General features: G+C 49.9%; 1 protein-coding gene across 1 annotated transcript in view; it reads right to left on the reverse strand.

The window, feature by feature from the left end:
- E2F2 (E2F transcription factor 2) overlaps positions 1-20,481 on the reverse strand; it is a 27,292-nt gene extending 6,811 nt beyond the window's left edge. Inside the window, exons 1-6 of the mRNA XM_017534525.2 lie at positions 19,713-20,481; positions 13,120-13,225; positions 10,154-10,373; positions 9,160-9,318; positions 7,122-7,236; positions 3,569-3,761 (exon numbers count right to left, since the gene is read on the reverse strand). Coding sequence (XP_017390014.1) covers positions 3,569-3,761; positions 7,122-7,236; positions 9,160-9,318; positions 10,154-10,373; positions 13,120-13,225; positions 19,713-19,964 — 1,045 coding nt within the window. The 5' untranslated portion in view covers positions 19,965-20,481. The remainder of the gene's footprint in view (positions 1-3,568; positions 3,762-7,121; positions 7,237-9,159; positions 9,319-10,153; positions 10,374-13,119; positions 13,226-19,712) is intronic.
- Positions 20,482-26,198: the final 5,717 nt, after the last annotated feature.

Below are 26,198 nucleotides of genomic sequence, written 5' to 3' on the forward strand. Positions count from 1 at the left end.
GGGGTTTCACCATGTTGACCAGGATGGTCTCGATCTCTTGACCTCGTGATCCACCCGCCTCGGCCTCCCAAAGTGCTGGGATTACAGGCTTGAGCCACCACGCCCGGCCTTCATGAGGAAATTTCAAGTGTCCCTATTTAAGAGATGTGGGAACTGAGGCTTGGAGGGGTTAAAGTGATTTGCCCACAGTCACGATGTCACTAAGAGGTGAGATACAGGCTCCCCATTTCAAATCCTGTGCTATCAGCTACATTTAGGTTTATCTCAGATTGTTCAGAGCCTGGAGAGATGTCAGAGGCGATACCATTCAAACCCCTTCCATTACAGATGAGGGAAACTGAGGCTGAGGAGAACAGTTCCTCTGGTAATGAGGAACCAGGGCCAGGACTCAGGTCCCACGACTGCAGTAGCTTCTTCTCTTGCATGGCCTCTGGCACTCAGACCTCAAAATGACACTACTTTAGGACACAGCATGGAACATATATGTGTGTGTGTGTGTGTGTGTGTGTGTGTGTGTGTGTGTGCGCGCGCGCGCGCGCACACCTTCAGGAAAACTTCCTCCTCTTCCCGTCAGCAGGGATAACACTATGAGGCCATGTGACAAGTGTTGGGGTGACAGCCATGAAGCCATGACATGAGAGCTGGCTTTTGAGCTGGCCTCACCACTGACGGCTCAGTAAGCCTCTACTCCTCTCTGGGCCTCAGTATCTTGATTTGTAAAACTCAGGTAAAAACTTCACATCTAGCCGGCGCAGTGGCTCATGCCTATAATCCCAGCACTTTGGGAAGCTGAGGTGGGTGGATCACCTGAGGTCAGGAGTTCAAGACCAGCTTGGCCAACATGGTGAAACCCCGTCTCTACTAAAAATACAAAAATTAGCCAGGCACGGTGGCATGCGCCTGTACTCCCAGCTCTCAGGAGGCTGAGGCAAGAGAATCTCTTGAACCTGGGAAGCGGAGGTTACAGTGAGCCGGGATTACGCTACTGTACTCCGGCCTGGGTGACAGAGAGAGACTCCATCTCAAAAGAAAAAAACAACTTCGCACCCTTGTTTATGCTCTGGGATCTGCCACCTCCACCCAAGGTCTCAGAGGACAACCGAAGTGAAGGTGGTTCTAGCTTCGGAGGGCTGTGCGCATGCTGACAGCTGAGTGAGGAGGCGCAGCAGGAGGAGGATGAACCAGAGGGTGGGGCATAGGTCTGGGATGGAAGATAGGCACTGGGGAGGCGCCCTGAGGGACAGATGGCTGGCACAAGGAGAAGCTCTGGTCTGGTCCCTGATGAGGCCTAACAGACACAGAGAGATCACTAGAAAAGAGTTGGGAGGCTGGAATCTCGTCCTAGCAATGCCATCAACTTGCTGTGTGACCCTAGGGAAGCCACTTGCCCTCTCTGGGCCTCTGTTCATTCATGTGTAAAAAGAGGGTCGAGTTATATGGGGACAGCAAACTTCTATAAAGAGCTGGAGCCTGTAATCCCAGCACTCTGGGAGGCTGAGGCACGTGGATCACCTGAGATCAGGAGTTTGAGACCAGGCTGGCCTACATGGCGAAATCCTGTCTCTACTAAAAATGCGAAAAAAAAAAAAAAAAAAAAATTGGCCAGGCATGGCGGCTCACGCCTGTAATCCCAGCACTTTGGGAAGCCGAGGTGGGCGGATCACGAGGTTGAGATCGAGACCATCCTGGCCAACATGGTGGAACCCCATCTCTACTAAAAATACAAAAATTAGCCAGGCATGATGGTGCATGCCTGTAATCCCAGCTACTTGGGAAGCTGAGGCACAAGAATCATTTGAACCTAGGAGGTAGAAGTTGCAGTGGGCCGAGATTGCGCTACTGCACTCCAGCCTGGCGACAGAGCGAGGCTTCATCTCAAAAAAAAAAAAAATTAGCTGGGCATGGTAGTGGGCACCTGTAATCCCAGCTCCTTGGGAGGCTGAGGCAGGCGAATTGCTTGAACTCGGGAGGCAGAGGTTGTAGTGAGCTAAGATCGATGCCATTGCACTCCAGCCTGGGTAACGGAGTAAGACTGTCTCAAAAAAAAAAAAAAAAAAAAAAAGAGCTGGAGAGTATTTTAGGCTTTGCGGGACACTTGCAGTCTCTGTCACACAGTTGCCTTCTTTTACTTTCTCCCACAACTCTTTAAAAATGTAAAACCATTCTTAGCTCATAGGTCATTAAAAGGAGGTCAAATCTGACCTGCAGGCTACAGTTTATTGACCTCTGAGTTAGAGAAATGGATACAACCAGTGTATTGCAGAACCACTCCAGCAAGCCTCTTCCATCAGCCCAGCTCCATCTGTACCTTTGTCTAACCACTAGGGTTCTTAAAAGAACCTTAAAAGAATTTTGCTTTTAATTCTTTTAATTCTACTTAAAAGAATTCTGCTGCTAAGAAGACAAAAAGTGGAACACTGACCCACACAGTCTTGAAGAATCCTGTCAGTCTAACCAGATGCGTGATCCCAAGGAAAGGTAAAAACTGTTCCGGAGGAGGGGACTTTACAGGCTTCCATTTGTACTCCTTTTGGACTCCCACCCTCTTTGGGAAGCTCTCAGGACTCTGCTCCCTGGCAACTTCCCTGTACTACCTTCCATCAGGAGTAGCCAGCTGTTAGCCATACTGTCGACCTCCCAGCCAGAAGTCCCTTCTTTGATTTGTTCTGTGCCTTGTGGAGAGAACACTGCGCTGGGAGTGCATAGACCAAGGTTCAAGACACAGCTCTGCTGCCTCCCAGCTGGGAGACCTTGGGTAAGTCACAGCACCTCTATGCCTTATTGTTTTTTAAAGGGCAAATTTTATTTTATTTTTATTAGAGATGGAGCCTCATTATGTTGTCCAGGCTAGTCTTGAACTCCTAGGCTCAAGTGATCCTCCCACCTCAGCTTCCCGGAGTGCTGGGATTATAGGTGGGAACCACTGTGCCTGGCCTATTTTTTTAAATTTTATTCTTATTTTTATTTTTGAGACAGGGTCTCCCCCTGTCGCCCAGGCTGGAGTGCAGTCACATGATCATAGCTCACTGCAGCCTTAACCTCCATGGCTCAAGTGATCCTCCCACCTCAGCTCCCTGAGTAGCTGGACTACAGGCACATGCCACCACACCTGGCTAATATGATTTTTTTTTACAGAGACAGGGTCTTCCCTATGTTGCCCAGGCTGCTCCTGAACTCCTGGCCTCAAATGATTCTCCTGCCCCGGCCTCCCAAAGTGCTAGGATTATAGGTGTGAGCTACCACACCTGACCATATTAACTTATTAATTCTCACAACAACCTAAGAGTTAGACAGTATTAATTACTATGCCCAATTCACAGATGAGAAAAATTGAGGCCAAGAGAGGTTAAGTAACTTGTCCAAGGTCCCATAGCTGGTAAGTGGATGGGCTGGGATTCAAATACAGGCCTTCCTAGTGAGGCTTTATAAAGCATTAAGTACAATGCACACACGTGGGGGAGAATGACTGCTGGATAAAACAGGAGGTTTTCAACAAATATTGATGCAGAAGAGAAAACTAAGGCTGGTCGCTCCCCCCACCTCCTGTCCCTCTGGACAAGGGTCCTACCTGAGGATGCTGTGGGCTCCATGATACTAGGGTCGGTGCTACTGCTGGGCTGGGCAGAGTCAGGGCTGGGGCTGAGGGTAGAGGTAGAAGGGAGGGGCTCCTCAGAAGGACTGTCCGGCTCCTGCACCTCCTCTGGGCACAGGTAGACTTCGATGGGCCCTTGGGTGCTCTTGAGATATATCTGCAGGTTGTCCTGGAGGAAGAAGAGAAGCCAGGTCATGGCTCTGGGAAACTGGACACTTACCTCTGGGTCAGTGTGTATGGACGGACACAGGTGGCTGCTGCTGCCCATGGGAGCAAGCTCAGCCCCTGGGCTGGCACTGAGACCAGCTCCATCTGGCCTAGGGTAGACTTTGCTGTTTCTGCTGTCTGGCCCCAAAGCCCACTTCTTTTAGGGGGAACGCCTTGATTTTCCTGTGGGAAATCACTCTTCTCCCACTCTTAGGTCATGTAGTTTTGGGGAAGGGGGGCAGCACCTTTCCCCAGCCTCAGTGGGTGAGCTTGTGACACAGCCAGGAAATTTAGTGTGACATGATCAGTTCAGGGTGGCACATGGCTCAGCTCCTCAGGTGGATCCAACCAGCACTAGGCCCAAGACTTTTGCTGGACTTGTGGGAAATGGAAGCCTCCTTCCCACTGGGGCTGCTGAGCTGGTATCCCAGCACTTTGGAGGCTGAGGCAGGTGGATCACCTGAGGTCAGGAGTTCAAGACCAGCCTGGCCAACATGGTGAAACCCTATATCCACTAAATACAAAAAGTAGCTGGGCATGAAGGCTGGGTGCAGTGGCTCACTCCTGTAATCCCAGCACTTCGGGAGGCCAAGGTGGGTGGATCGCCTGAAGTCACGAGTTCAAGACCAGCCTGACCAACATGGTGAAACCTCGTCTCTACTAAAAATACAAAAATTAGCCAGGCATGGTAGCAGGCGCCTGTAATCCCAGCTACTCGGGAGGCTGAGTCAGGAGAGTTGCTTGAACCCGGGAGGCGGAGGTTGCAGTGAGCCGATATCGTGCCATTGCACTCTGGGCAACAGAGCGAGACTCCATCTCAAGGAGACTATCTCTGCCATTACAAAGAAAGAGCCCACCTGGGAATGGAGTCAGCACAGAGAAAAGCAGAGAGATGAAAGGCATGAGACAGACCTGAAGTCATAGTTTGAGCATCTACATCCAGCCTTGCCTCCCATCTCTGAATCTCCCCCAGAACGTGTCACTTAGTTCCCACCACCCCTACCCACACCTCCAGCTTAAGCCAGTTGGACTTGACTTTCTGTTACTTGTAACCAAGAGTCCTGATATTTGGCCTTCCCACCCTGACTCTTCCCTACCACATAACCGCAACTTAAGCCGCAACTGATGACATGCATGCCATCCTGGCACACGTCCGAGTCTCCATGCCTGTGCCCACACAGAACCGCACCTAGCAAAAACCCCATTCATAGTTCGGGCGCGGTGGCTCACGCCTGTAATCCCAGCACTTTGGGAGGCCGAAGTGGGTGGATCGTGAGGTCAGGAATTCAAGACCAGCCTGACCAACACAGTGAAACCCTGGCTCAACTAAAAATACGAAAATTTGCTGGGCGTGATGGTGTGGACCTGTAATCCCAGCTACTCAGGAGGCTGAGACAGGAGAATCACTTAAGCCTGGGAGGTGGAGGCAGAGGTTGCAGTGAGCCAAGATCATGCCATTGTACTCCAACCTGGGCAACGGAGTGAGACTCCATCTTGAAAACAAACAAAACCCTATTCATTCATTTTTTTTTTTTTTTTTTTTGAGACAGAGTCTTGCTCTGTCACCAGGCACCAGGCTGGAGTGCAGTGGCGCCATCTCAGCTAACTGCAACCTCTGCCTCCCGGGTTCAAGCAATTCTCCTGCCTCAGCCTCCCAAGAAGCTGGGACTACAGGCACATGCCACCACACCTAGCTAATTTTTGTATTTTTAGTAGAGACAGGGTTTCACCATGTTGGCCAGGATGGTCTCGATCTCTTGACCTCATGATCCGCCCACCTTGGCTTCCCAAAGTGCTGAGATTACAGGCGTGAGCCACCCCGCCCAGCCCAAAGCCCTATTCATTCTTTAAGATCTAGTTTAACTTTCTCCACCCAGGATGCCTCCTCTACCCTTTCTCTATGTTCTCAAAGAACATCTTCGGTCTATAAATGACCACGTCTTTTTCACACTAAGTCCTGAACTTCCCCAGGGGAGGAATGGGAAATTAATCATCTCCACAGCTCCAGTTCTTCCTTTAAGCAAATTATTTCTTGAGCCCTTATCATATGCCAGGCTCTGGGCAGGGGATACAAGGTGAGCAGAACTTTCTCTTGTGAAGCTTACACTCTAATAGATGAAGCAGAATGCAATCGTGTTATCATGCCAAATATACCTCAGCAAATGGAGACTAAAGGCAGTGTAAAAGCACAGGTGGTTATGAAGTCTGCAAGTAATCAGAGAAGGCTTCCTTGAGAAAGTGACATTTGAATTGAGACCTGTAGGATGAATAGCAATAAACTAGGCATAAAGAGAAGAGCATTTCAGTTGAGGAAAGAGCATGTATGAAGGTCTTGCACGACTAGGTGCAGTGGTTCACACCTGTAATTCCAGCACTTTGGGAGGCCAAGATGGGCAAATCACTTCTGTGCTGGAGTTTGAGACCAGCCAGGACAACATGGCAAAACCTCATCTCTACAAAAAATACAAAAAAAAAAAAAAAAATTAGCCAGGCATGGTAGCAGGCGCCTGTAATCNAAAAAAGGCCGGGTGCGGTGGCTCACGCCTGCAATCCCAACACTCTGGGAGGCCAAGGTGAGTGGATCATGAGATCGGGAGTTCAAGACCAGCCTGACCAACATGGTGAAACCTGTCTCTACTTAAAATTCAAAAATTAGCCAGGTGTGGTGGTACACGCCTGTAATCCCAGCTCTCAGGAGGCTGAGGCAGGAGAATCGCTTGAACCCGGGAGGCAGAGGTTGCAGTGAGCTGAGGTCATGCCATTGCACTCCAGTCTGGGCAAAAGAATGAGACTCTATCTCAAAAAATAAATAAAATGTAGAAGATCTCACACTAGGAATGAGCTTAGTGCAATGGGGAAACTGCAGACAGATCAGTGTGGCCAAAACAAAGATAGATGAGACAGCAGGGAGAAGGAGGTTGGCAAGGTCAGCTGGGGTCAGAGCACTGAGGCCTCATAGGGAGTGTCAGGAATTTTGGTCTTCAACCTGGGAAAGCATGGTCAGCATGAAAGGATTTTCATGAGTACTGACATCGTCATGTGTAGGCATGAGTGTGCATGTACGCAGGAACTCAGGGCTGGTGGGATGCAGAAAGAAGCTAGGAACAGAGATTTTCTCAGGCCACTAACTCAGTCTCCATTGCCCTTTCCAGCTTCTGCCATTTCTGCCCAAGCTTGAAGGCCACCAATATTGCCGTGGACACCAGAATGGGCCTGGGGGGCATGGGGCTAGGCAGTGCCAGGGACAGAGTCTGCAGAGCTGCTGGAACCTGCCCCGGCAGGACCCCTGACCCTGCTCTCCATCAAATGTCCCCCGTCTCACCTCATTCCTGTCGGGCACTTCCAGTCTCGTCTGCGGCGGAGCCTTGACGGCAATCACTGTCTGTTCCTTAAAGTTGCTGACAGCACGGATATCCTGGTAAGTCACATAGGCCAGCGTAGGGCAGGAGGGTCAAGAAAAGTGACTGTCTGGTCAAAATTCAAACCCCAAGCCTGCCAGGAAACACCTTCATCCACTTCTCCTAAGCCTCTGAACATTACTTTCTCACTCCTTGTACAGCCTAGAAATAACTACAATCGGTAACCTATCAATATCATAAGCACCTTGGATCCCTTTAGAAAGCAAATGGGGATATAAATCATAAAAAAAAAAAAGTGTTGCCTTATATCAGCTTTTTATGTAAAGGCTTGATCTCTCAAACTAGATCATTAGCTCTGAGAAGGGAGGAAGACATGTTTTGTTTCTTTATATTTCCCACAATGCCTAGCATCCTTCCAAAAATACAAGGTCAGATCCAAAACCAATTAGATAGGAAACGATTTTGGAAAATGTATGAAAGACCCGGAGGTCCATGCTCTTTGACCTCATCATTTCAATTCTAGGAATCTGACCTAAGAAAACAAGTAAAATATGGGGAAACATTCTGTAAATATTCTGCTGAGCGCAGTGCCTCACACCTGTAATCCCAGCACTTTGGGAGGCTAAGCAGGTGGATCACTTGAGGTCAGGAGTTCAAGACCAGCCTGGTCAATGTGGTGAAACCCCATCTCCACTAAAAATATAAAAAGTACCTGGGCATGAAGGCCAAGTGTAGTGGCTCATGCCTGTAATCCCAGAGCTTCAGGAGGCTGAGGCAGGTGGATTACCTGAGGATATGAGTTCAAGACCAACCTGACCAACATAGTGAAACTCCATCTCTACTTAAAATACAAAAATTAGCCAGGCGTGGTTGCAGGTTCCTGTAATCTCAGCTACTTGGGAGGCTGAGGCAGGAGAATCACTTGAACCCAGGAGGTAGAAGATGCAGTAAGCCGAGATTATGCCACTGCATTCCACCCTGGGCAACAGAGTACAAACTCCATCCAAAAAAAAAAAAAAAAAAAAAAAAAAAAAAAAAAGGCCAGGCGCAGTGGCTCACGCCTGTAATCCCAGCACTTTGGGAGGCCAAGGTGAGCAGATCACCTAAGGTCAGGAGCTCAGGCCCAGCCTAACCAACATGGAGAAATCCCGTCTCTACTAAAAATACAAAATTAGCTGGGCATGGTGGCGAATGCCTGTAATCTCAGCTACTTGGGAGGCTGAAGCAGGAGAATTGCTTGAACCAGGGACGCAGAGGTTGCAGTCAGCCAAGATCACACCATGGCACTCCAGCCTGGACAGCAACAGTGAAACTCCATCTCAAAAAAAAAAAAAAAAAAAGCAAAACAAAAAAAACTATGTTTAGCAGGCACACAACTACATTACAACTATATTTAAATAACACACATTCTGTGTGCAGTTAAGGAACAATGGCTATGTTAAGGTGGCAGCTCATCATTTCTTTTCTTCATTTTCCAGATTTTAAAAAATGTACTTGGCTTATTTCAATAAAGAAAACATACCTCTAATAAACTTGAGGCCAGGCACAGTGACTCATGCCTGTAATCTCAGCACTTTGGGAAGCTGAGGTGGGAGGACTGATTGAAGCCAAGAGTTAGAGACCAGCCTCGGCAACAAAGCAAGACCCTGTCTATACAAAAAATAAAAGCTTAGCCAGGCATGGTGGCACACACCTGCAGTTCTAGCTATTCGGGAGGCTGTGGTGGGAGGATCACTTGAACCCAGAAGTGTGAGGCTGTAGTGAGCTATGATCATGCCATTGTACTACAGCTTGGATGACAGAGTGAGCCCTTGCCTCTAAATAAATAAATAAATAATTTTAAAAATAGACTTGACAGGAAAAACCACCCAGGAAGAAACAGATGCCAGACCCTTAGGGTGAGTTAATCCCTATATGTGAGTACTGAATCAACTCAGGATAGATATAAACATGCAACAGGCTCCTGCTCCCTGACACCTTCCCCACAACCAAGGAGGATATCTCTTGTTGGCCTTGTCCTCAGTCAGGTGCTTGAAGCTCAGAGAGCAGCTCTGGATGAGCTGGTCCAGGACCTGCTCCCTGTTCATCAGCTCCTTCAGCTCCTGCCCCAGCTGTTGCTGCTTCCCAGGCCGGGTGGGGTCTTCAAACATTCCCCTGCCTCTGCAAACAGAGCAGCCCCCCATGTCAATCTCAGTTCACATCCAGAGACCCCAACCCCAGGGCTGCTGTGCAGAGATGCATGGGTGGTGTGGGTGAAAATCCAGAACAAGGCCATTCAAATAGTCTATGAGGGTGCTCCCCTGGGCTGTACAAATCAGTGGTCATGCCTGACTCTTAGGGAGCTACCAGGGATTGGAACTAGGGGCTTGGGGGTTGGGCTTGGGAGAAGAAACAAGTCAAGGCCTAAACCCCACCTTGCGGGGGGGGCTCTCGACTCTGTTCATCCCTATGTCCCAACCTGCTCCACATAGTAGGGAACTGTAGTAGCCTCAGTCCTGATTCCCCCGCCTGGGTTTTCTTAGGGTTTATACCAGGGGCTGTAGGTTAGCTCTTTAAACCCTGCAGAAGTGGAGAAAGGAGGCTGGAGTACTCCTAGCTCAGATCTGGAAGGAGTCTGGGATGCCCCTACTCAGCTCCCCGGGGACTGCTCTAAGCTAGAAGTGGATATTGGGATATCTGACTCAAGAGGAAGAATCTGGAGTCCCCTTTGGCCTTTACAGAAGTCATTCTCCATTCTGTCCCACATCACATTCTCCTATTACTTCAGCAGGTACACGGGGCTCTTCCCCACCATACATTGTATGGTCCCCACCATACATTGGCTCTACCTCCAGCAATAAGCCTCTTGGATGTTGCTCCTGGTTCACCTCAGCCCTTGTGCCCATTGGATGTTGCTCTCAGCCCTACCCCTGCCGCTCACACCCACTGGCTATTGCCTCTGGCTCCGCCCACAGCCCAAGTACTCATTGGAGGGTACCATTGGACGGGCACTCACACCCACTGGATGTTGTTCTTGGCCTTCTTGCGGATGAGCTGGATGCCCTCTAGCACATTGGTGATGTCATAGATGCGCCGCTTCTGCACGTCCAGCACCTCAGCGGCCCAGTTCAGGTCCAGGACCCCATCCTCGGACTCGCTCAGAAGGTAAATGAACTTCTTGGTGAGCAGCCCCAGCGAGGTGTCATATCGAGTCTTCTCCCCGGGGGATTTGGGGGCTGAGGAAGAAAGGGACCCAGTCACAGCTCAGGGAGTGCCATCCCAGGACCCTCATCCATTGACCTAGGCTCATAAAGTACCATCTTTCACCACCCACTTTCCAGTTTACAAAGCATTGTGAGGCAGGGCACTCATCACCACCACTGTCCAGACAGAGAGCCTAATACCTAAGAGAGGTGACTTGCTTAAGGTCTCAAAGCCAGTGGGTATGTTGGAAGCCAAGTGTCCTGACTCTTGGTTCAAGGCACGTTTCCACCACAGCTTAGGGACGCCATACCACCACCCACAACTACTGTCACTGTTCTAAGTGCTTTCCACATACTAACACATTTAAGCCTTACAACACCATATAAGGTTGCTGTACAATCATCCCCATTTTATTGATGAGAATACTGAGACGGCTGGGCGCAGTGGCTCACGCCTGTAAACCCAGCACTTTGGGAAGCCGAGGCAGGTGGATCACAAGGTCAAGAGATCAAGACCATTCTGGCCAACATGGTGAAACCCCATCTCTACTAAAAATACAAAAATTAGCCGGGTGTGGTGGGACTCGCCTGTGTTCCCAACTACTCGAGAGGCTGAGGCGGAAGAATCACTTGAACCCAGGAGGCAGAGGTTGCAGTGAGCCGAGATTGTGCCACTGCAGTCCAGCCTGGCGACAAGACTCCATCCCAAAAAAAAAAAAAGGAAAAAATCAATCTGAGCTGCAGTAGCACCCATGGGGGGGAAAAAAAAGAATACTGAGGCACAATTTAAGTAATTTTCTCAGCTCACTCAGCTAGAAAGTGGCAAAGTTGGAATTCGAATCCAGACAATCTGGCTCCAGAGTTTTCCTTCTTAACCATTACCCTATCCTGCCACTTAAATGTCAGGAGTTTGGTATTAGAATAGGACAGGAATGATAAGCCTGGATTTAAGAACATTTTTATAGACACACACTGGCTGTTCCTTCCATGTAAATCCCAATGATTATCTGAGAAGAATCGGTCCTATAACATCAAGTGGGGGAGGTTCATGAAAAAGGTATCTTTCTCAATGAGGCTGATGTTGCAAGACCACATCTCAGCTGCAGCATCTTAAGCCGAGAGGGGACTTTTGTAATCAAGTGACTTCCAAGTCATATAGCAAGTTAGCGGCCAATCTAGTAATTCTGGAACCTGAGTTTTGGAGAGTCTTAGGTTCCTCTGGAAGAGGACCAGTTATCATGAGTCTTAGGATCCTTCAAGACAGTGCTTTGGGCAGCCTTGACCAGTCAATGTAAAGGAAACTTCCTTGCCATTCCTGATCTAGCTGTGCTTCCTTTTACACGAGACAACTAATGTTTACAGGAATGACCTGTAAAACTAGTGTTCCTCCCAAACACAGTTGCCTAAACTCCCACTCCAACCAGGAATTTTTTTTGTTGTTGGAGATGGAGTCACACTGTCTCCCAGACTGGAGTGCAGTGGCATGATCTCAGCCCATGGCAACTTCTGCCTCCCGGGTTCAAGTGATTCTCCTGCCTCAGCCTCCCAAGTAGCTGGGATTACAGGCGCTCACCACCACGCCCAGCTAGTTTTTGTATCTTTAGTATAGACAGTGTTTTGGCATGTTGGCAAGGCTGGTCTTGAACTCCTGACCTCAGGTGATCCGCCTGCCTCAGCCTCCCAAAGTGGTGAGATTATACGTGTGAGCCACTGTGCCTGGCCTATCCAGGATATTGACTGAAAATATCAAGAGGCAGCAACCCCCTACAACTTAGCTTTAGGAAGGCACCACCTGGGCAACCTCTGGATCTAAAAAACCTGAGGTGGCACAGGCTGGATCAATCTGTACTTCCCTTCCCTTTGAATCACTTGTTTAGCTCCTTGTCTGCACGTGGGAGAAAGACCTGGTTAGCCCCTGCTCCTCTGAGCTAGATTCTCTTAGAAAAGTTTACATTGACCTAAATATGAAAACGTTTTAAAAATAATAAATTCCCAAATAAAACATTGGTCATAGCATTTAGATCATGAGAGCAGTATATGATGTGGTAGAAGTGGTTCAACACTGGTGGTCATGGTGGCTGATGCCTGTAATCCCAGCACTTTGGGAGACTGAGATGGGTGGATCACTTGAGGTCAGGAGTTCATGACCAGCCTGGTCAATATGGTGAAACCACATCTCTACTAAAAATACAAAAATTAGCCAGGCATGGTGGCATGCCCTTGGAGTCCCAGCTGCTCGAGAGGCTGAGGTGGAAGAATTGCTTGAACCCCAGAGGTGGAGGTTGCAGGGAGCCAAGACGGCACTCCAGCCTGGGCGACAGAGTAAGACATGTCTAAAAACAAAAACAGGCCGGGCGTGGTGGCTCATGCCTGTAATCCAAGCACTTTGGAGGCCAAGGCAAGTGGATCATCTGAGGTTGGGAGTTCAAGACCAGCCTGACCAACATGGTGAAACCCCGTCTACATAAAAAAATAATAATAATTAAAAAAAAAAAAAAAAAAAAAAAACACTGAAGTAGTGCAACACTTACATGTCCAGGCTCTAGTCCTGACTCCACTCTGAAACTGTGGCAAGTCACTCAAGCTCTCTGAGTCTCAGTTGCCTGATTAGTAAAGGGAGACAGGCCTACCTACCTGGTGGGATCAAGTGAGAAAATGCACAGGAAGCTTTTGTAAACTGGAAAGTGATCCAAATATGACTCCCAGTGATTGGGTAGGGCGCTGCCCTCTGCCACTGCCCCACCCCACCCCACCCTGAGGCTCCATCAGCACTGCTTACTTTTGGGGCTGGGGAGGCCATCCACTCTGATGAACTTCCCCTTGGAGGTTGGGAACTCAAGGACGGCGGGTCTCCCAATCCCCTCCAGATCCAGCTTCCTTTTGGCCTGGGAGAGAGGTGGGAGAGAGAGGCAGAGTTTGAGAATCATTCCTCCTCTAACCTTTCCTGATGTGGGGCCAAAGTGATAAGGCCACCTCTGTACCTCAGTTTACTGCCAGTCCTGGTGAAGCACTGCTGTCCTTGATAGGAAAATATCAATGACCTGAGAAGTGAGCTTTCAGGGGAAGTCTTGTTTTCTGAAGGACAAATAAAACTCTCATCCTGAAGCCCAGGCACTTGAGACCCTACCAAAACCAGTCTGGCCAAAGGCTCAGGGTTCCTTAGCCACAGGCCCCAAGTCTGCCCCTACACCCGCTCCTCACCCCACCACACCCAGAGGATGATACCAGGAGGAAGCAGGGGGTGGGGCCTAAACCACATCAGGGTGGGGAAAGGCCCCCCATACAGAAGCAGATGGCCCAGCCAGACTGAGTGCCCATCACAGTCCCACAGCTGGTCCTTATCAGGGTGGGGCTGGGCATCCTCCCAGACCCAGGAGACTTCCTGGCTCAGTGCCACACCCCAGGGAGGTGCCCACAGTGGGAAGCAGTGCAAACATCCCCACCCCCATGTTTGGGCTCCAGCTTGAGGGCCCAGGGCCTCCTGAATAGACTGCATTTGCCATTCTTTCTTTGCCGAGAGGGGCAGACAATGAATCCTTCCCAAGTCTTAAGGACAAGCAGCTGAGGCCACCCCTCCCCCCTCCCCATTCTCCCTCTCTGTTCCCGCCAAGCTTGGGAAACACCTGCTGGGGAAATCAAACCACAGACCCATCTGCTCTTCTCCACCCTGTCACCACCCAGGCCCCAATTAGGCCCAGAGCTGCACTGCCCCGGAAAGGGCCTCTCTCCTGGTTAGGGCTGGGCAGGGGCAGGGCAGGGGCAGGACTGGGGCACTGGGACACTGGGACAGAGGTCAGAGACCCATGTTTGAAGCTCCAGCTCCTTCGCAGGCTCACTGTACGACTTGGAGGAGAGGTTCCATATCTAGGAGCCTCAGTTTCCTCCTCTGTAAACGGGGTAGAAAATGCCTGCCTCAAGCGGCTATTGTAAGGATTCAAGGAAGGCACCACCTGGGCAGCCTCTGGGTCTTAAAGACCCTGGAACAGGCTGAATTAATCCCCGAGTCGCTTAGCTCCCTGTCTAATGCATGCGGGAGAAACACCCTAGTTAGCCCCTGCTCCTTTAAATTCTGTGAAGTTCTCAGACTGTCTCAGCACACAGTGGGTGTTTAGGAAACGCAGAGTCCCTTCCCTAAAATCTAATCTCGACCTCTTCCTTGACACATCCTTCTGGGGGTCATCAAGCCCATTTCTTTCCTCCTTCAAACCCCGGGTTCCCCAGACACCCCTACCCTGGCTTAGACAGACAGGCTTATTTTAACATTTGGTGGGGAGGTCATGCTCCGCAAGGCTGAGACTTCTAACTGCTGCTGAGCACAGCTGGGCTGACAGGTGTTGGGGGTGGTGACAGCTCTTCCTGCTGTCAGTTCCCCTTCCCCCACTCCTGCCCCCTCCAGGACGTCTTCCTGGGCTGATTTGAGGAGCCCTGCTCTTTGATTTGAGGATCCTAGATATGACACTCCTTCTCTCCACCACTACCCGGACCTAGACACCATCCAAACACTTTCCTGCTGATTCCTCATGAAGTCTCTTGAATATTCCTTTCTACCTTCCTCACTGGTGAAATCCTAAATTCTAGGGATTTAGCCCCATCCTGTCACTAGAGAAAGGCCCAGTCACTGCCTGAGACCTTCCACATGCCCTGAGCCACGCCCCAACATCCATCACTTGACTGAATCTTCCCACACCACTAATTCCCATTGTTCAGCTGAAGTAACTGATGCTTGGTGAGCTCCGAGGCCTCCATCAATCCTGACCAAGGCTGCGCATCCTAGTATTCTTCATATATCCCTGGGCAGGAGCACCAAGTGCAGGGAGAGGAAGGGAAGTTCAGGCCAAGTTCTATCTGAGGCAGAGGTGGGGCAACCCAGAGTCTCCCCAGCCACACCTGCCTCCCCACTGGAACACACCAGGAAGAAACCTGGAAAGACCTTGAACAGACTATCTATGCCAGGCCTATTACATGCTCACAACAGTCCTGTGACATCAGTATTGGCACTCGCTCTTGGAGGACAAGAACTGGACACTCACAGAGGGTAAGCGGCATGCCGAAGGTCATACAAAGGTCACGGCCAGGGTTTGAACCCAGGCCTGTCTGACTCCAAAGCCATGTACCAGGCTGCTGCAGCTCCATTCCACACACAATGCTCCAGGATTTGCTAGAATTTGGTCCAAGGCTTGGGCATATATGTGTGTGTGCGTGCGCATGCGCATGCACACACACATACACACACACACACACACACACACACAAACACACACACCCTTCTCTCTTTTCTCACTCTCCCTCACCCTTATTCTGCACTCCCAGAGTCCCAACACAGCAAAGTGTCCCCTAAGGATACCTCCCAGACACCTCTGGGTAGTGCTCAGAGGAAAGCCAGCCTATGGCTTGGGCTGAGCCTGCAGAACAGAGGTGGCAGAGGCCAAGCCCAGGAGGATCAAGATCGAGGTGAGGCTGAGCACAGGTCTTGGAGTCAGAATGGCCTGGCTTTGCATCTAGGGTTTCCCCCTTCTTAGCTGGGAAATCAGTTGACCTCAAGTCACCTATAAAATGCACATTATGGTCTCCACCTATGCTGAGGATTCAGCTAGACAGCGCAGCAAAGGGCTTTGCCCATAGGGAGTGCTCCCACCGGGGAGGGGGGCACCTGTGGGAAAAGGGGAAAGTTCAAGGGTGAACTGAAGAGACTGCGGTGGGGGAAGGAGAGCAAAGGCTGTGGCCACAGCCAGAGGCTGGCTTAGCTCCACCCTGGGCACTCTTAGGCTGCCCCTTTGGCTAGATCTTAAAAGCCTGGTCAGGACTCAAGCCCACCCTGCCAACCCCTAGGGAGAAGAGTACAGCTCCTTCCTCAGGCATCTGCAGAAGTGCAGAGGGTCAGAGATCCCCAAGCACAACCCCCTCATGGGCAGCAAGGTGAGGAAACTGGGGCTTGGGGAAGAGGAAGTGCCTTGCCCAAGGTCACGCAGAGTGGAGCCTGATCTCTCCTAAACCCTAAGTAAGACAGTGGGGGTAGGAGCAAATGTAAGGGGTCGAAACTCGCTTTCAGATCCCAGCTCTGCACTCGGTAGCTGGGCAGCCTGGGATTCACTGTCTTCCTCTCTGAGCCTGCGTCTCCTCATTTGACCTGCCTTGTAGACTTGTTTGTTAAAATGTGTATTTTCTTTCATGGCTCACAAGAGGAAATTTGGAAAATGTAGACAAAAGAAAAGGAGGGCTGGGCACAGTGACTCACATATGTAATCCCAGCACTTTGGCCAAGGTGGGCAGATCACCCGAGGTCAGGAGGTCAAAACCAGCCTGGCCAACATGGTAAAACCCCGTCTGTACTAAAAATACAAAAATTAGCCAGGCACGGTGGCAGGCGCCTGTAATCTCAGCTATCTGGGAGGCTGAGGCAGGAGAATCACTTGAACCTGGGAGGCGGAGGTTGCAGTGAGCAGAGACGATGCCATTGCACTCCAGCCTGGGCAGAGCTTCCTGCAGGAATGAAAGAGAATGATGCTATGTGCCTGCCAGAGGAGGCACGAAATAAAGGAGCATCCCCTGACCCTTCCTCAGAGGACTTGGAAAGAGTTCTGGACAGGGAGCCAGGAGATCTAGGTTCTGACTTTCATTCTGCCACTGAACTTGGTTGCCATCCTTGGACAGTGCCTGAGGTCCCTTTAAACAGAAGCTCCCCAACAAATCCTGCTCACCCTGCACTTTGCAGCCTGGCCACAAAGCAAGCGGCCACACCCAGGGTTAGATTTGGACCTGCTCCAGGTCACACCCTTGTAAAATGAGTAAGCAGAGGGCAGGCCTGCCCACAGGGCTGGGCCCTGGGCACATGGGGACTGACAGGAGCGGGAGCTCTGGGCCTGGCGGCCTTTAGGGTGGTCTGCTGCAAGGAGGCTACCCTGCTTCTTTGCTTGTGACCCGGGCAAGGGACTTCCTTTCTTTGCTCAGTTTCCTCATCTGCAAGATGCCTCATTTTGGACATCTTGACCAAGATAATGAACGTGAAGAGTGCCAAGCAGTGTCTGGCACACGAGTGGCCTCAGTAAAAGAGAGCCCTTCTTGCTAAGATCACTGAGGCCCTCTGGGAGGGAGGTACAGACAGATGCACTTGCGCTCCTCTGGGAGGGTTCAAAGCAGTTCAAAACCACAGCTGTTACTGAAACTTCCAATCTGAAAGCAGCTGGCCAGAAAAAAGTGGGCCTGCCGAAGCGCTCCCTTCCCTGCAGGGAACGCAACTTCTAAGTCAGGCAGTATTGAAGAAAGTCAGGGCTACATAGAGAAGAGCCTACTGCCTGACCAAGTGCAGTATCTCATGCCTGTAATCCTAGCACTTTGGGAGGCCAAGGCAAGAGGATTGCTTGAGCCCAGGAGTTTGAGACCAGCCTGGGGAACATAGGGAGGCCCCTGTCTCTACAATAAAAAATTTAAAAAAAGAGAGAAGAGCCTACTGCCTTGTGAGTCCCATCACTCTAGCCCATCCCCATCTCTGACCTTAGGTCATATACTCTCTCTGAGCCTCAGTTTCCCCCGTAACATGGAGCTACTAATGCCATCTATTTCACAAACTACAAAAGTGTTTTAGGCAATAAAACACTGGGCTGGGCGTGGTGATCCCAGCATTTTGGGAGGCTGAGGCGAGTGGATCACAAGGTCAAGAGTTCAAGACCAGCCTGGCCAATATGGTGAAACCCCGTCTCTACTAAAAATACAAAAATTAGCTGAGTGTGGTGGCGCATGCCTGTAATCCCAGCTACTTGGGAGGCTGAGGCAGGAGAATTACTTGAATTGGGACCCAAGAGGTGGAGGGTGCAGTGAGCCGAGATCGTGCCACTGTACTCCAGCCTGGGCTACAGAGCGAGACTCTGTCTCAAAAAAAAAAAAAAAAAAAGTCCTGTAATCCTAGCACTTTGGTAGGCTGAGGTGGGTGGATCACCTGAGGTCAAGAGTTCAAGACCAGCCTGGCCATCATGGTGAAACCCCATCTTTATTTAAAAAAAAAAAAAAATATATATATATATATATATATATGTATGTATGTATATTTAAAAAAACAAGACACTGAACACAAAATGCCCAGTCTGAGTTATCCTTGGTTGCTTAACCTGTAAAATGGGGATCATATTATTCCTGCCCACTGTCCTTCTAGTTAGAAATAATGTACAGTAAGGTTTTCCCAGTTAGAAATAATGTCCAGTGAGGTTAAAATTTTGAACATGGGCAAAGCCTGAGTCCACTGGCAGGGAGTGGTGGCTCTGCCTGCATCCAGAGCTGGCTGGGCATCCGTGCCTGCTGACTAGCACAGGTCTGACCAGATGCCTCTGGGGCAGTGGGGGGTGGTCTTATCCCTGTACCTGAACTTACTCAAAACTAAGCAAACCTACAACATCCCCTTCCCTTCCCCGGATTCTGCTTCCAAAACCCAAGGCCTGGAGCTGAACGTGGCTGAGAAGAGCTAGCCCCACAGCCACCCTGTGCACACATGCATGGTCAAGGAGAGGAAACTGAAGCCCAGACTGGGGCCAAGAGTTGTCCAAGGACACACAGAGAATTAGTGGCAGAGTCAGACCAGAAACCAGGCTCCTCAACCACCACCACCCGACTCCCCAGGGCTTTTCCCACTCCACCCCCAACCCTAAAGTTGTTTTGATTCAGATGGGCTCCAGGAATTCCACTCCCACCAAACACACCCTGAGCCCAGGTCGGCAGGCAGCCTGGTGCCACTACACTTTGGGCTCTCTCTGGCAACAAGCCTGGGGGCTTGAGGAGAGAGCAGCCAATCTGAACAGAACCCAAGGGGCTGCTCTCATTTGTATCTGCTACAGGCTGTCTGGGAGGAAAGACTGGGGCTCGGGAGGACTTAGGGCAGATACTTGGGACTATACCAGGAGTTGACTGGACAACTTGGAGTCTGTCCATGGCAGATTGGACCTGAGAGACCCCCTAGACCTATCCCTCTGTCTTAAAGTCCTACAGTGTCCCCAGGCCATGCCCTTTGCCTAGACAATAGCAGGCACCCAGTACTGGTTTCTGGGCCAAACAATGAAGTAATGAATGAATGGCGGCAACGTTGGCTGCATGGACTTCCCCACGGTCACACAGTGTACTGGGTGTAGTGGGTTGGGTCTCCATCCAGACTCGCAATCCAGTGCTCATTCCACTCCACTAGAAGTTGAGATTACTTCAAAGTCTGAAAATGAAAGGGTCTTTTACTCAGACAGTGGGAGCACTGGGTCCTGGGGAATGAAACTTCATCTTCCCTCTCCCCAAAACTCTACCTGCTTCACTCAAACTAGACCTCCGGCGCCCCTCCCTCCTTTCCCACACCTGGAAAAGCATAGAGGGAAGGGAAGGGGTGGGGACCCCCAGTATTACCGGCAGCCGGCCTGCCGGCAGGCATCGCACAACTTGGCCCTCGGGTCCATGGGGAGTGGCGTCGAGGCAGGTGCCGGGCGCCGCAGCGGGAGGCGCCGTCTGCGGGTACAGCGGCGTGTAGTAGGTGGTAGTAGCTGGGCAGAGCTGGGGGCTGCTGAGGCCGGGCGGCCACAGCTCGGTGGGGCTCATCGCCGGCACCACCTTCGGGTGCTGCCCAGTGGCCGATGCCAAGATCCGGGGCCCTCGCAGCATAGCGAGTAAGGCGCCCCCTACCCAAATGGGCCTGGAGCGTCCGCGGACACCTGCGAGATCCGGTGCTGCCGCCGCTCACACAGCCCGCGGCATGGCGCGGAGGCCGGGGGAAGCCGCCAATGGACGCCTGCAGAGCAAGGCCAGACCCTCCCCTCCTGGCCCGCGGCCGAGCCGAGCAACGCTTGGAGATCGCCGCTTGGAGACTGCCCCGCGGCTGCGGTGGTGGCACTGCCAGGGGCGGGCACCGCGACCCGGGACGCCCCGCGCCCCCCAAGGCCACGGCACCTGGGGTCCGGCCGGTTCTGGGGAGGGGTCCCGGCGTGCCCGCGAGCTCGGCGGAAACGCGATGCGCTGGGACGGGGAAGGGGATCTTGACTGCACCGACTTCCTCGCGGCTTGCTCTCTAGTCCCTGAGTCTTTCTCTGCCTCTTTTTTTTCTTCTTTTTTTTTTTTTTAGCGCCAAACTGCGTGCCGCGAAATTCGGATCTCCCGCGGAAAATGCCGCGCTCCGGTTGGCTGCTGCAATAGTACAGGCTCCACCCCCCGGAAAGAACCCGTCCTGGAGGCGGTGATTGCCACACTAGCTTCGCTGCTTAAAGGGGCAGCCACACCTGCTGTCGGTGCAGCCCGCCGCCGGCCAGCGCTAGCTAGCAGCCGGCAAGACGGAGGCGGAGGGTGGTTCCGGGATGCACAGTGCAGAGGCGGCCAGAGCAGTGCACAACGCGCTGAGAAATGGGCCCGGGTTCCCTGGGGTTGAAGGGAAATGTTTTGGCGCGGGGTCCGGACCCGAGCCCAGACCCAGCAGCGTAGTCCCCAGGCCACAGGCCCTTTTGTTAGTTTGCATTGTTGCTTAGCTAGCACATGTGCATTCATGTCCCCTTTCCTGCTAAAATGAAGGCCAGGAACCTGTTCCCTTTGATGGCAGAGGGGTGAGGAACGGAGTCAAACTAGCCTACTTCTTTTTAGAGAAAGCTAACATCTATTCAGCACCTACAGTATGCCAAGCACCATGCTAGATCGTTACAAGGGTGGTTTAATTTATTCCAACAATCCTGGGAAGAGGAATGATGATCCCCATGATAAAGACTGACAGTCTGAAAGGCTGGGTAACTTGCCCACGGTCATACAGAGAGATTCCCTAATTTGAGAGCTGGCAATGCAATCTGGGACAGGTCCCAGCTCTGGAGCCCTTGTTTTTCCAGTTAAGAGGCTCTTCGCCTACTCTCCCAAGCTGCCTGCCAGCCCAGCAGGGTCAGAGGCCCAGTGCAGGGCTTTGTCTTGTTCACAGTTGTATTCATAGGACCCAACACTCAGTAAATGTCTGAACATCTCCAGGTATCTTAAACAATCCTTTCGTCACAAAAGAGCCTCCCTGCCTCATTCAAAAACCTTCATTCCTCATCACTCCAGTTTAGAGAGACTCAGACAAGCAACCTTGGGTAGTGAGTGATAAAGTTGCTGCTAGATTTCAGGTCTGATTCTTGCCTGGTGCTGTGTGATTTTTATGCAAGTCTGAGCCTTGGCATTCAAAGCCCTCCAGAGACAGTCCACAGATTAATTCCTCATTAGATGGTTGAGGACAAGGTGGCAATAACCCATGATGATTAAGAGCCCAGACTTTGTAGCCAACAGCTCTGAGTTCAAACCCAAGCCCAGACACTTTGTTAGTTTTGTGACCCAGGCAAATTTTGTAAATTCTCTGATCCTTGATCCTTGATTTTCTCATCCTTTTACTCTAGTCTACCTATCTCATTGGTCCTTTGAGGCCCAACTTAAACCTCACCTCCTCCTCCCGCTTCCTCTCAGCTAGAATGCCTCTTGCCATCTTGGGACCCTTAGTGTATTCTACCTAAACAAAACAAGGCATTGTTTTCATATCTTGTTTATCAGTTCGGTTCTAGCACAGAGAACTAGAGGTCAGATCTCTCTAGAATGCCCCTCAGCATCTAGGGCCTGGCTTGGAGTGCAGAAGGCGGGTAACAAATACTGATTATGATTCATTCACCTCCCTTGCTGCAAAGAATAGGAGAAGTTAATGAGATCTGAAGTCAGAAAGTCAAGAGGCCCAGATTAAGTCCCACTGTCTACTTCCTAGCTGAGTGACACCAGACAGCTGCTTCTTCGCGTCTCTTAACCACAATTTCCTCATCCATCAAATGTGGATAATGCTATCACTCAGCCAATTTCACAGGACTTCAGAGACACTATTAAAATTACTGGTGATGATCACTGATTTTTATTGAGAACCTACTATATGCTGGGCTCTAAGCACCTTGAGCCCCTCCTCTGATCCTCACAACACTGCTCTGAGGCAGACACTATTATTATCCCCATTTTACAGATGAGGGAACCTGGAAGGAATTGTAGCAGAGCAGGTTTGGGGAAGAAGCAGAGCCCCAGGGCCAGGGAGGGAAATGGGGGTGGCAGGGTGGAGCTGGGAGAAAAGAAGGGAGCCAGTGAGGGGCTGAGAGCCAGCTCTCTGTGGTTGAGTTTCGGGCACCTGGGGCTGGCTTTAGAGTTTCACCTCCTGGGAACTGACTAATTCTTGCAAGAGGTGTGGGGCACAGATCTGAAATCTGCCTCCCTGAGCTTGAATTCCTGCCCCATTCATTCCTAGCATTGTGATCCTGGTCAGGTCGCTGGACCATTCTGAGCCTCAATTTCCTCATCTTAGAAATGGGGGTGGCACAAGTGAACTCTCCATTTACTGTGAGGACTTAGTAAGGTGTTGGTTATAAAGTCCTTAGAGAAGTGTCAGGTGCATGGTAGGTACTTAATATATTTTAGCTAAGGTTTATGTGAAATGGACCAGAAGAGGCCCTCAGATGGAACTGAACTAAATACTTGCAGTTTCAGGCGGGGCACAGTAGTTCAAGCCTGTAATCCCAACACTTTGGGAGACCAAGGTGGACAGATCTCTTGAGCCCAGGAGTTCAAGACCAACCTGGGCAACATGCCGAAACTCTCGCTCCCAAAAATATAGAAAAATTAGCTGGGCTGGGCATGGTGGCACAGGTCTTAATCCCAGCTACTCGGGAGCTGAGGTGGGAGGATCACCTGAGCCCAGGGAGGTCAAGGTTGCAAGTGAGCCATGATCATGTCACTGCACTCCAGCCTGGGCGACAGAGTAAGACTGTCTCAAAACAAACAAGCAGTGGCACATGCCTGTAATCCCAGCACTTTGGGAGGAGGAGGTGGGTGGATCACTTGAGGCCAGGAGTTCGAGATCAGCCTGGTCAACATGGCAAAAACCTGTCTCTACTAAAAACACACAAAACAATTAGGCGTGGTGGTATGTACTTGTAATCCCAGGTACTTGGGAGACTGAGGCAGGAGAATCGCTTGAACCCAGATGGCAGAGGTTGCAATGAGCCAAGATCCTGCCACTATACTCCAGCCTGGGCCACAGAGCAAGATTCTGTCTCAAATAAATAATTTAAAAAAAAAAAATCAAAAAACAAACAAACAAAAAAACCTCAGAGTTTCTGCCATACATGCCCTACACTTTCCCATCTCCCAGGTTTTGCTTACCTGGCTCCATATTCTCCTATTCTCCAGGCCCCTCCTCCCCTCCATCCCCTTGTGCCCAAATCTGACCCATCCTTCAAGGTCCAACTCAAATGGAATGCCAGAAGCAACGAATCTAAAGTCATCCTTGGGTTAAAACCTAAGCCCTGACACTTTATTAGCTGTGTGACCCAGCCAAATTTCATAAATTCTCTGATCTTTGATCCTTGATTTTCTAATCCTCCTAGCACTTACCTCATAAGATTGTGAGGAAATCTCATGAGATAATGCATATAAAGCTTTCAGCACACCTGGTTCATAAGGAGCCTCAAGAATTGGCAGTTGCTGTTATATCTCCTACCCTATCTCCAGTGCATAAGACCCTTTTACTCTAGTCTACCTAGCAACAGAGCTTCAAACTCCTTGGGGGCAGGACCCAGGCTTTGCTTTCACTTTTGTGCCTTCCTCCCCTGAGAGTGCCAGGCACACAGTAGGCCTGAAATAAATGATGATAATAGCACCCATTTCCTGAGAACTTCCTAGGCGTCAACACTCAGCTAGATATTTTACATACATTTTTGTTGAAACCTCCCAACTACCCTGTAATACAGGTACATTTTGGACAGATGAAGAAATTGAGGCTGAAACATGTAAAGGAACTTGACAACCGTTTAAAGATGAAATCAGGATCTGAACTCAGATCTCTGTCTCCAAAGGCACAGCGCTGTTGCGAACAATGAACTCAGCCCCAACACCCCATGTGAAGGAGGGTACAGTCTGCTAATTAACCAGGGGTTCCAGTGCTGCAGACATTGTTGGAAGTGGGAAGAGTGTGCACCACAACTGGATGAGTTAGGGATGCTTAGGACTATTTTCCAGATAAGGAAGCCATGATTTGCAGAGCAGGTAAGTAAGGAAGCTCCTGCTCCAGGCAATACCAGATAGTCCTAGAAAAATCCCAACTAAAGGAAACTTTCATTCCAACTGGTGTATCTTCTCCTGAAAAATTCCTCAGATTCCCTGTGCCCAAAGTCCTATTAATCAGGATACAAACTGCTTGACAGAAATTTCCCGAAGGTATATATCCCCTGTCCCGGGCTCCCCAGCATGTCACCTGTTCACACGAATCTCAAATCACAGAGAAACCAGATCAGAGCTATGGGAAACAAGGGAGAAAAATCCCTGCTCCATCTTCTTTGTGCTTCTCCTATTCTACAATAAACATGTATTACTTTAGTGATTGGAGAAAAAAAAGTTATTTTTAAAATAGAGAAACAAGATGTTGCTTTAAGGAAGTTCTGCAAGTGGTAACCCTTTTACTGGAAAATTGTTGGATGATGGGTTCATGGGCTTTCTAACAGTGATTGGCATGTAGTAAACACTATATGAATGTTTGTTAAATACATAACATTCTAGGCTGCGTGCAGTGGCTCACATCTATAATCCCAGCACTTTGGGAGGCCGAGGTGGGTAAATCAGTTGAGGCTGGAAGTTTAAGACCGGCCAGGCCAACATGGCAAAACCCCGTCTCTACTAAAAATACAAAAATTAGCCGAGGGTGGTGGCATATACCTGTAATTCTAACTACTCAGAAAGCTGAGGCAGGAGAATCGCTTGAACCTAGGAAGTGGAGGTTGCAGTGAGCTAAGATTGCACCATGCACTCCAGCTTGGGCAATAGAGACACTGTCTCAGGAAAAAAAAGAAAAAAAAAAAAACACATAAAATTCTAACCTTGGCACTCCATAAGCTGTGTGCTCTTGGGCATATCATTACATTACTCTGGGCCTCAGTTCCTTCACCTGAGAAACGGGGCTAATCATCGCTGTCTCAGGTTTATTGGGTTGAAGTGAATCTGGGATGGGTTGTGAATGTGCTGTGTGTGTGTGTGCATGTGTGTGTGTACCAAAATTTATTACAAAGGCAAACGATTTGGCTGGACAACTCCTCAAAGAAAATATACAGAGGCCAATAAGCATGGGAAAAGATGCTCAACACCATTAGTCATTAGGGAAATGCAAATCAAAACTACAATGAGATGACACTTCACTAACCACTAGAATGGTTATAATCGAAAAGATAGACAATAATAAGTGTTGGCCAGGATGTGGAGAACCCTCATAACAGTGGAACCCAAATTCACTGCCGGTGGGATTATAAATTGGTACAGCTGCTTTGGAAAATAGTTCAGCAGTTTTTTAGAAAGTTACACAGAGTTAACCACATGACTTAGTAATTCTACTCTCATATACCCAAGAGAATTGAAAACATGTTCACACATAAATGTGTGCACAGATGTTCGTAACAGCATTATTCGTAATAACCAGAAAGTAGAAACAACTCAAATGCCCATTAATTGACGATTGGATAAACAAAATATGGAGGTCAGGGACAGTGGCTCATGCCTGTAATCCCAGAACTTTGGGAGGCCAAGGCAGGTGGATCACTTGAGCCCAGAAGTTCGAGACCAGCTTGGATAATATAGCGAGACCCCATCTTTACAAAAAAAAACAATACAAAAATTAGCTGGGCATGGTGGTGTGCACCCATAGTTCCAGCTACTTGGGAGGCTGAGGTGGGAGAATTGCTTGAACCTGGGAGGCAGAAATCATGCCACTGTATTCCAACCTGGATGACAGAGCAAGATCTTGCCACCCAAAAAAGGTGGTATATTCATATAATATCATTCAGACATAAAATGGAATGTAATTTTTTTTTTCTTAATAGT

The sequence above is a fragment of the Cebus imitator genome, unplaced genomic scaffold, assembly GCF_001604975.1.
Source record: "Cebus imitator isolate Cc_AM_T3 unplaced genomic scaffold, Cebus_imitator-1.0 Scaffold87, whole genome shotgun sequence".
NCBI lineage: Eukaryota > Metazoa > Chordata > Mammalia > Primates > Cebidae > Cebus > Cebus imitator.